Source organism: Rattus norvegicus, chromosome 14 (assembly GCF_036323735.1).
Source record: "Rattus norvegicus strain BN/NHsdMcwi chromosome 14, GRCr8, whole genome shotgun sequence".
NCBI classification, from domain to species: Eukaryota; Metazoa; Chordata; class Mammalia; order Rodentia; family Muridae; genus Rattus; species Rattus norvegicus.
In genome coordinates, this window is record NC_086032.1 from 83,130,930 (window position 1) to 83,142,098 (window position 11,169).

The window sequence follows — 11,169 nt, forward strand, 5'->3', positions numbered from 1 at the left end:
CACCTTCCTAGATGGGGAGTGTGGTCACGTGTTCCAGGCCCGGAATCGGTAGGGAGCAGGGAGCCGCCTACTGTCCTCATTTGGGTGCCTGGGTGCGGGGTCTCTGAACCCACTCAACCTTACCAAGTTTCCTGGCATGGTCCTGGATGATGCGGTGTGTTTTGCCTTTAGCAGGTAATTTCTCCCAACAGTCATCACGGACTCCTGGCTGGCACTTGCACTGGGAATGCAATGCACTTGTAAATGAATTTCCCCACCTCTAGTGGCTTGAGAACTTCAGGTCACAGCAGCATGACTCATTATTTTTCTGTTAGTCAGTGCTGAGCTAATATTGACAAGCCCTTAGAGCAGACCTGGCGAGCAGAGCTGGCTAAACGCAGGCCTGTCTTTGCTGGAGAGTCCCCGAGAACGTTTTCCTTTCCTCGGAGATGGGAAAGTTAAGTGCGTTTCTTCCCACATTCAATCCTTCATTGAGTGGATTTGCCTTACCTCCCAGGAGTGTGAGGCACACACCATCTGGTCCCATCTTGCTTCAGGTTGATTCATGGTTATTTTTTCCCTCTGTATTTTAAATCCTTCATCAACTACATCAAGGACCATAGCTTATTTAAACTTTTTTCAAATTTCTGTTGAAAATGAATGAATATATATATATATATATATATATATATATATATATATATATATATATACATTCTGTGTGTTAATTTTCCCCCCACTGGAGTGTGTCTGTGTGTGAGTGTGTGTGTCTATGTGAGTGTCTGTGTGTGAGTGTGTGTGTCTGTGTGAGTGTCTGTGTGTGAGGGTGTGTGTCTGTGTGTGAGTGTGTGTGTCTGGTGAGTGTCTGTGTATCTGTGTGTGTCTGTGTGTGAGTGTGTGTGTCTGTGTGAGTGTGTGTGTCTGTGTGTGAGTGTGTGTGTGTCTGGTGAGTGTCTGTGTATCTGTGTGTGTCTGTGTGTGAGTATGTGTGTATCTGTGTGTGTCTGTGTGAGTGTCTGTGTGTGTCTGTGTGTGAGTGTGTGTGTCTGTGTGTGTGTATCTGTGTGTGTCTCTGTGTGTGTCTGTGTGTGAGTGTGTGTCTGTGTGAGTGTCTGTGTGTGTCTGTGTGTGAGTGTGTGTGTCTGTGTGTGTGTATCTGTGTGTGTCTCTGTGTGTGTCTGTGTGTGAGTGTGTGTCTGTGTGAGTGTCTGTGTGTGAGTGTGTCTGTGTGTGTGTCTGTGTGTGAGTGTGTGTGTACCTGTGTGTGAGTGTGTGTGTGTCTGTGTGTGTGTGTGTCTGTGTGTGAGTGTGTGTATCTGTGTGTGTCTGTATGTGAGTGTCTGTGTATCTGTGTGTGTCTGTGTGTGTCTGTGTGTGTGTATCTGTGTGTGTCTGTGTGTGTCTGTGTGTGTGTATCTGTGTGTGTGTTTCTCTGTGTGTATGTCTGTGTTTGTGTGTCTCTGTGTGTGTATCTGTGTGTGAGTGTGTGTTTCTGTGTGTATGTTTGTGTGTGTGTCTGTGTGTGTGTATCTGTGTGTGAGTGTGTGTTTCTGTGTGTATGTCTGTGTGTGTGTCTGTGTGTGTGTATCTGTGTGTGTATCTGTGTGTGAGTGTGTGTTTCTCTGTGTGTATGTCTGTGTGTGTGTCTCTGTGTTTTTCTGTGTGTGTCTGTGTGTGAGTGTGTGTGTCTGTGTGTGTGTATCTGTGTGTGAGTGTGTGTTTCTCTGTGTATATGTCTGTGTCTGTGTGTGTCTCTGTATGTGTCTGTGTGTGAGTGCATGTGTCCCACGATGTGTGTGTGGAGGTCTGAGGAGACCTCTCTGGAGTTTGCACTTTTCTTCTAGTTTGTAGGTCCCGGGGATGGAACTGAGTCATCAGGCTTGGTGGACAGCATCATTGCTTGTGGAGCCACCTCTCCAGACCTATAGATATCAACATAATCGTAAACCTGAACTATTTTCCATCAGGATAATCACTGAGCAAAGTGATAAAACGTTTGAGGAGTCCGTGAAGTGTCATCAAGTCATTTCTATAAAAATAGTGCTATTCTTGCCACTAATATATGAGCTTTAGAGCTGGACAGGTGGTTAAGAGCACTGGCTATTCTTCCAGAGGACCAGAGTTTGATTCCCAGCTCCCACATGGCGGCTCACAACCATCCATAACCATTTCCGGGGGATCTGACACCCTCTTTTAGGTACTGCATGCAGGCAAAACACACATACACATGAAATTAAATATATAAATTATATTTATGTATACACATATATAAAGGTCTTCATTTCACCAACTCCTAGCTAACACCATCGTCATTTTTCACTAAGTGCGGGTGTTGCTTTTTTCCTTTCTGAGTCTCAGGGATGGAAGCTTCTCACTACTGCTGTGAACATCAAGACCTGGGGCAGAAGCAGTGAGTCCCCTGAAGGACCTGCCTGTGCGTTTGCTTCTCTGAGAATCGGAGGTCGGGATCCTCTTTCTCTCAGTGCCTTATTTTTCTTATAAACTTTCATTCGTTCTTTATGGAGAGACCGATTTTTGTACATTTGCTTCCTGCAAATCCACACCAGGAGACACCAACGGTACCTTAAACAGTTTCTTTTAAACAGGGTCTCATGAAGCCCAGGTTGGCCTCCACTGGCTAAGTAGCCAAAGACAACCTTGAACTCCTTGCCTCCACCTCTCAGATTCTAATGTTACAGGCGAGAGCCTAGGCAATGTTTGCTTACGTAACAAGTTCTCAGACTGAGGGCACAGCTCAGTGGCAAAGCCAGCACCTAACATGCACAAGGCTCTAGGGTCTATTTCTTTTTTTATTTACTGCATGGGTGCTTTGTCTACATGTATGACTACGTGCTACATGTGTGCCTGGTGCCTGAAGAAGTCAAAGTTGGCATCAGATCTCCACGGAACTGGAGTGACAGAGGGCCACACATCACCATGTGGGTGCTGGAAACTGAACCCACGTCCTCTGGAAGAGCAACCATGTTCTTCATTGCTGAGCCATCATCCCTAGGCTCTGATTTATTTATTTTTATTTTATGTGTCTGGATGTTCTGTCTGCACGTGTGTATGGTACTGCCAGGCTGGAAGCCCTGCTCATCCCTTGCACAAGCTGGGAAACCCCATCTGCCCTCCTTCCCCCCAACCCCACCCTCACAGAGAACATTACACTCCACCCCCACCAGCTTGGAGAAACTCTGGGCTAACATGTCATTGCTCCTTGACTCTGAGTTTCCTACAACCCACCCAAGAGTGTCTGCCCAGGGCTCAGTTTTTGACCAAGTAGGGACACAGTCAGTCCCAGCTCCTAGCTCCTAGCTGACACATAGATACATCTTTTTTTTTTAATGATCCCTTAGCGTGGAGTCCAGGAACTCTCAATTCTCCCACTTCAGTCTCCCAATTGTACTGGAATCACAGTAGTGTGGCACCACACACGGCTTAATAGCCACATTGCTTGTTTGAGGATATGTGTGTGCCATGTGATGCAATGCCCCAGAAGGCCAGAAGAGGGCGTCAGATCCCCGGGAACTGGAGTTACAGAGGGTTGTGGGCTTCCTGATACAGATACTGCCGAACAAATTTGGGTTTTCTGTGAGAGCAACCAGGGCTCTGAACCACTGCGCCACCTCTCCAGGCCCAGGCGCCTGGATTCTCAAAAGGGAGAAAGAATAAGGAGAACATGGAGGGTTTGTAGGACAGTGAAAATATTTCCTCTGAAACCACAGCTGGGGACTTGCCATTTGACAGTTCTTAACCTTCACGGACACCTGAAACTGCATTTTGTGCTGGTCCACCCTGAGCCCTTTCATCTGAGGATAGCTCAGTTTACAGAGGCCTGGTCCTGTGTTCCAGCTCCAGAGCCATACAAACCAGGTGTCCTAGTTAGGGCAACTATTGCTTAGACAAAACACCATGACCAAAGCAGCCTGGGGAAGAAGGGGTTTATTCAGCTCACACTTCCACATCACAGGTCATCATCAAAGGAAGTCAGGACAGGAACTCAAGCAGGGCAGGAACCTGGAGACAGGAGCTGATGCAGAGGCCATGGAGGGTGCTGCTTACTGGATTGCTCCCCAAGGCTCGCTCAGCCTGCTTTCTTAGAGAATCCAGGGCCATCAGCCCAGGATCGCACCACCCATACTGGGCTGGGCCATCCCCCCATTGATCACTGACTAAGAAAATGTCCTATAGACTTGCCAATAGCCCAATCTGAGGGAGGCACATTCTCAGTTGATGCTACCTCCTTTCTGATAACTTTAGCTTGTGTCAAGTTAATATAAAATTATCCAGTATACCAGATGTGATGGCACCTGCCTGTAATTCCTTCATCGGGGAGGTGGAAGCAGGAAGATCAAGAGTTCAAGATTCTCCTTGATTACCTTGTGAGTCTAAAACCATCTTGGTCTACATAAAAATCCTGTCTTTTTTAAAAGTGTATTTTGTATATTTCAGAATATCTGAAGTTATGATATGAACATTATATAGAATATATAAATATAATATATAAATATATATATCAGTAGGAAAAATGACTAAAATATTTACTGTTTCTGGTGCTAAGTTATTGAAATCTGATTTGCTGTCTCTAGCTAGCACAGACCATGCTTGCTGGTGACCAATCACATATCCAATGGGCAACACTCTCACCTGAGCCCATGCTTGGTCATCTCCTATCTAGAACTTGATTTGACCCCTGGGAGGACAGAGGGTGGCCTGTTTCACTATCTCCTCCCTGCTCCCTGCTTTTCAGAAAATTCATGCCAAGGCAGCCTGTGTTTTCTGGCTCCTGAGTTCAGCCTACTCAGTGCTGGCCACCTCCCACCCACGCCCTGGTCCTCTAGGGGTGGGTCCTTCGCAGGGGCTCAGCCCTTGGGCCATCCTGCAGTTCCTGCGTATGCTGATGGCCTTAGTTTTGAAACTGTGTCCCTAACAATGAGTTTGCCATGCCAGGCATTCTGCTAACACAGCAGATGCGTCTTACCTAATCCTTCCTAACATCTAGAGGGCAGGAGCCATTTGGCGAATAAGGGCTCTTCTGGCCAGCAAACATTCCTTAAGCACAGCCTGTGTTCCAGGTCAGGGGGAGGGGGCTGGGATCTCCTGAGGCAAAAGAACTCAGAAGTGGTGACATCCTCAACTCCTACTTGGCCGGGAAGGGTGTGCTCCATCTTTCTTAACACCCACTCCACACACACCTACAATCCCACCACCTTGAGCGGCAGAGCCCTGAGCATGTGAAGATCTGGAAGAGAGAGCCACTTGTTACCTCAGACTCTCAGGACACCTCTTGAGTTCCGGTCACCTCTCTACCCCATTAAGGTAGACTTGATGACCTGGGGCAGACAAAACAAAACAAAAACCAAAACCAGGGAGCACTGGGTAGGGCGGGGCCGGGACAGGGACTCTTCCTTGGGGCGGGGCCAGCAGCAGACCTGCTAAATAAAACCCAGTGAAGGTGGCAGCCGCTGAGGCCCAGCAGAGAGCACCATGAGCGGACAAGTCGGGGACCTGAGCCCACAGCAGCAGGAGGCTCTGACCAGGGTGAGGCAGAAGGGAAGGAACGGGAGCCAAGCGGAACCCAAGCGGCCCACATTGGCTACAGACCAATGAAGGGACTGGATGGCGAAGCCAGCACCTCCGGCCCCTTGTTCTGAGCCTGCTGAATGCAGCAGCTCCTGGGCCAGGACCCCCCTTCTCTCTCTCTCTTCTCTCTCTCTTTGCCTCTGAGCAACTGCTGGTGTGTGTGTGTGTGTGTGTGTGTGTGTGTGTGTGTGTGTGTGTGTGTGTGTGTGCAAATTTAGCCTTCCAGCACAGCCCACCCCACCACCCATTCCTGGCCTCTGTCCCCAGCCGGGGACTACTGCCAGGCAGATTTGGAGATTTCTGCCAGATTGCGACAGTGTTTGGTTTGGTTTCTGTTGCCTGGGTTCCCAATCCTCTCCCTATCAGACTTACTTGTTTATTTTTAATTATTACAGAGACATAGAGGGTTAGAGGGTCTGATTTTGAGAGCTGGCTGTACCTGGAGAAGGGAAGGGCTATCAGGAAGGGGAGGCCCAGGTCTTAAGGGAGTCCCGCCCAGGTTCACATACAACCCTGTTTGAAGGGGAAGCTTAAGAACTGTGACAGAAAGCCAGGTACTGAAGGTATAAGTCTGGAATCTCAAGTCTTGTGAGATGAAGACCAGACGATTGTGGGTTCAAGGCCAGCCTGAACGTAGTGACACTGTCTTAAACAACAAGAGATGAATGGCTTGTTTTGTAGCATATCCCATGCAGAAGAACCTTACAGGGAGAAATGAGACTCCTGGGTGAAGGAGGGGACCTGTGGATCCAGTCAGGGTCTCCAAGTGAAAGCGGGGTCCTTAGTGGAACACGAGGATCCTCTGATGATCCTCCCAGTGCTGATGGCCTCAGGTGACACCAGACACAAGATTCTTCTGGAACTGGAAACCTGGTCTCTGGGAGTGGATTATGACAGAGAACCCCACAAGCTATTCTACTTTCTCCACGAATTAAAACTAACAAATGCTTGCTATTTTAAAATGTATAGGAAAGAAAGGAGGAAGGAGGGAAAGACTACGGATGGCCCAGAGCTCTGCACTACGGTGCCCTGGGTCACTTCCTTCTAGACTTCTCCTGGGCTTAGCATGGACCACTGCGGTCACACTTGCAGACGCACAGTCCTCAGTGTGACACTGTAAGGCGGCTTCTCTCTGGGCTGAGTGAGCAGTTACCTAGAGGGGATGACAAGTGCACGGTTATTGTTTTATGAGGGGCCCTGGCCCCTTTTACCCTAAACCCCAACAAAATGTCCTCTGGCCCCTGAGGCTGCAGCTGCTTTCTGGTGTGAATCCTCCCTTTGCGTGCTGGGAGTCATGCGTTAGTCCTACTATGTGTGTGCACCAGAGACCATCACACTGAATGATAGTGAGACTCTAGTTACATGAGGGGTGGTGGTGATGGTGCAGTGGTGGTGGTGGTGGCTATGAATTTACCAAAAAGGAAAAAGGCCAAAGAGGAGACGTTGTTAACCGCGCAGCTGCACAGTGACAATCCCAGAGTAGAGGCCATGCCAACTCTGGTGGTGGGGGCCGGTCTGTCAAGCAGCTAACTGGAAGTTTAGTCATCTCATAGGCTACTTATGCAGGGCCATTAGCTGCGCCCGAGGCTGGCTTTAGTAAGCTGCAGGGCACCCATTATTTCCAGACTGGCCTCTCGGTGTTAGGCTGTAATGTTAGCATGTGGCATGGTGCTGCCCCAAGTGCTCATGGTATGGTTGTTACGGTGTAGGAATTTCTATCTTTATGTTTGGCCATTTTTTTCACACACATTCCTCTTTAATTCTGTAAGCAAAGCCAAATGAAGTCTCTTTCATTCTCCTTTTGGATTATTACTGTTAGCTGGGCACTGTAGCACACACCTTTAATCCCAACCCTTGGAAGGCAGAGGCAGGGCGATCTCTGCAAGTTCCAGGCCAGTGTGGTCTACATAGTAAGACCTTGTCTCAAAATAACAATAATTATTGCTACTTTCAAGAAATTTGGGGTACTTAGCCCTGGCTGACTTCAAACCTACAAGACCCACCTATCTCTGCTTCTTGGGTACGAGGCCCAGGCTTACAGAGGTGTGTGTGTGTGTGTGTGTGTGTGTGTGTGTGTGTGTGTGTATGTACCAGTGTATGTATCTGTGTGTGAGTCTGTGTGTGTATGCCAGTGTGTGTATGTGTGCCAGTGTGTGTCTGCCAGTGTATGAATCTGTGTGTGTGTCAGTGTATTTGTGTGCCAGTGTGTGTGTGTTTGTGTGTCCGTGTACGCCAGTGTGTATATCAGTGTGTGAGTCTGTGTGTGTGCCAGTGTGTGTGTATGTGTGCCAGTGTGTGTCTGCCAGTGTATGAGTCTGTGTGTGAGTCTGTGTATGTGTGCCAGTGTGTGCCAGTATGTGTGTGTGCCAGTGTATGTATGTATGTGCCAGTGTATGTCTCTGTGTGTGTGTCTGTGTGTGTGCATGTCTGTGTGTATCTGTGTGTGTCTGCGTGTGTTTGTGTGTGTCTGTGTGTGCCTCCATATGGGTGCTGGGCATCAAGCATGGGTCCTCTAGAACAAGACCAGTTAACATAACTGATGAGCTATCCTCAGCCCCGTAGGTTTTCTTTTTTCTCTTTTTGAGCTATGCTTTCCATAGTCACAAACTCATGATCCTCCTGCCTTAGTTTCCCGAGTGCTAGGGCTACAGACTCCTACCACCAAACCTGGTTTATGTGTTTGTCTTAAACTCGTTCGAGCCTTTGATTGGACACATTTGGCATTCCATTCATTTCACAAGTAAAGGAAGAGGAACTCAGAGAGAGTAACTCCTCTCTAATCCCAGCCTCAGGATGCAACTTCTGGAGCAATGTCTCTAGAACGTATGTACCAGAACCAGGGGGAGGCTCTGGTACTAGCCAGAAAGGGAACTTGTCTTCCAAGAAGAGATTCACACAACCCTGATAACTCTTGACCACCTTGTAGGACAGACTGGAGCCCAAACAATGACACGTCAGTGATGGGCAGACCCACCCCTTGTCAGGACTGCTGAATTATATATACAGCTTTTACCCTTTGTTTAAACTCAAGCCTTGTTCCTGGACCACAAAGAACCACTTGTGGTGGGGTCACTGGACCTCTTGTTTCTCTTTCCAATCACGGCCACACTGACTAGATCTCCTGCCTCAGCTTTTCACTGTAGCTTGCCTGCTGAGGACAGGTAGCCATGCCTACCTCTTTTGAGCTGCCAGGACCCAGACTCTGACCCAGATGACCAGGAACACTCTGATTACCGCATCCATCCTTTTCCTCCTAGTTCCGGGAGATCCTCCAGGATGTGCTGCCCACCCTGCCCAAGGCTGACGACTTCTTCCTTCTGCGTTGGCTCCGAGGTGAGATCATAGGGGTCAGGGAGACAGAGAGCAAGGAAAAGGAGAGAACAGAGCAAGAAAATGAGGTGGGACACCTCAGAACCACCTCGCTGTGGCACAGGCTTCCCGTTGGCCTGTTCTAGGCTAGAAATCTAAGCTTCGCTACCATCAAAAGCACAGCACTGACTCTTCTGAACCTTTCGTCTCTCTCTCCAGAGAGGACATGAGACGTATGAATGAAAAAGAAATGAGGACATGAGTGTTCACAGGGATGGGTGGATGAGGGTTATTGTAGGTGTGTGGGGGAGCATGACTGGAGACACCCGGACCGGTCCAGACTGACCTGGACCTTGGCGGTGGAGGTCAAAGAGGAAGCGGGTGGGGCAAAGAGAGTACCTAGGAACCTAGAGACCCGGTAGGGAAGATGGCTGAGGTTATCTAGAGATCAGAGGCTGGGGAAAGGAAAGCCTAGAGTTTGGGGGCGGGGAGGAGCATGCCAGCCAGGTTGACTCTGTAATAAGTACTGAGAGCTGCAGGGGGTGGGAGGAACCTGGGGCCAGAGTCCACTTGGATATGTTAAACAGACACCTCGTTTAGCCGTTTGTCCAGAGTTTGAGACCTGACCTCACTAAGTGTGCAGTTTTATTTGTAGGCTTATAAGGGCCAAAGACGACTGCACTGTGCGAGCTGCGTATGGTATATACGCATGTGTGTTGTGTGTCAGTGCACGTGAATGCCAGAGATTGCTGCTGGGTGCTTTCCCTGCTATTTTATTCACTGAGCAGGGTCTCCTGCTGAACCTCGAGCTGGCTGATTTACTCGGCTAACTAGACAGCTTGCCCCAGGAGATCCTGTCTTCGCCTCCCAAGTTTTGGGATTACACATGGGCTATTATGGAGGTGCTAGGATATGAACCAGTCTTCGTGCTTATATGGCAACACTTTACCAAGCCATCTCCCTCAGTGACTGACACACTTCCTCAACCTGTCAGTCAGAACCTGAGAACCTGGAGCCTGGCCCCAGTGACTCGTGGTTTCTTTCCAAACTTCAAATGACCTATGTGTCCCTTCCTAATGGTCAGTCTCAAGAAAAAGAAAACCTGTGCTGTAAAATCTGCTACGGTGTGAGTAGCCTGCACATCTGTCCAGATATGGAGCCTGACAGAACAACTAAGTAACTCCCCTTACCTCTAACGAAAACACTAACTCCCATTTTCTCTCAGGGGGCAACTGCCCCTCTCTCAGAGCCGTTTGCCTTCTGTTTCTACTGAGCATGTATTTTCCTTAATGAATCTGTTCTATGACTGTCCAAGTCTCCTAATACTTTTACCTCAGTGCCTTTGGCTTCAGCAAAGCCCAGGGCCTCCGGAGCTTGACCTTGAAAACTATCTTTAGAACCTAGGTCCTAGAACCTTCAGTCCCCTGGGGCGTTGAACAAACACAAAAAAGTGGACCGAAAGGTGGAGAAGAGGTTTTGCCTAGAAGTCAACAGCAGTCTGGAAAAGTAATGCCAGAAATAACACAGGGCTTGGGGGCTTGTGGGGCCATGATTTTAACTCACTACGTCACACAGGATGGAGTTTGCATTTTAGGTAAATCATCCCAGAAGATGGGCTCAAGGCACATGGTTTAAATAGTTGTCAACAAGACAGGCTTGGAGGTGAGACCCAGCTCCACATGTGCTAGCAGAGCCCTGGTGAGGAGCTGGCCTCTCGGTCTTACTTCTTCTGTGCTGTGGGCAGGGCACTGATCCCTATCTTTGAGATACTGAGTCAAATATGAGGTCACCAGGCCTACTCCAAGGAAGCCCCATCCCGGAGGCTGTTCCTCCCCTTTCTGTTTTGTTTTGTTTTTGTTTTTAACTATTTATAGAAACTTTATTTTAAAAACAGTTTTAGGTTTTCCGAAAGAAAAAAAATGCCCAGGGGATCAACAAAAACGTGTAGTATTCCTATATGAAGTAATATCCAATTATTAAATATGGTGAGAACTCAGGTACAACTGAAACCAGCTGCTAAACCTATAAAACTCCTAGAATTTTAACTTATAGCAGAAAAGAGACACACACACTAAACAAACAAAACCTTTAAATGATAATATATCTAGAGTTGCTGAAAGACCCTCAGACAGAGGAGACTTGCTCCTGTCCTGAGGACACTCACCACCCCACGAACACACGGGACTCAGTCTTGATGTAAAAACAAGAGGTTTACTTTGGGATACCAATGCATTGGGGCTCGACACAGTCCTCACACAGGAGGGATGTAAAGAGCCTCGAACAACAGAAATGTAC

The 11,169-nt window shown here is 48.3% G+C and overlaps 1 protein-coding gene across 1 annotated transcript in view; it reads left to right on the plus strand.

Annotated features, from left to right (window-relative positions):
- Positions 1-5,405: 5,405 nt before the first annotated feature.
- Sec14l4 (SEC14-like lipid binding 4) overlaps positions 5,406-11,169 on the plus strand; it is a 16,048-nt gene continuing 10,284 nt past the window's right edge. Inside the window, exons 1-2 of the mRNA NM_001109090.1 lie at positions 5,406-5,523; positions 8,823-8,898. Of these exons, the coding sequence (NP_001102560.1) occupies positions 5,470-5,523; positions 8,823-8,898 (130 nt within the window). The 5' untranslated portion in view covers positions 5,406-5,469. The remainder of the gene's footprint in view (positions 5,524-8,822; positions 8,899-11,169) is intronic.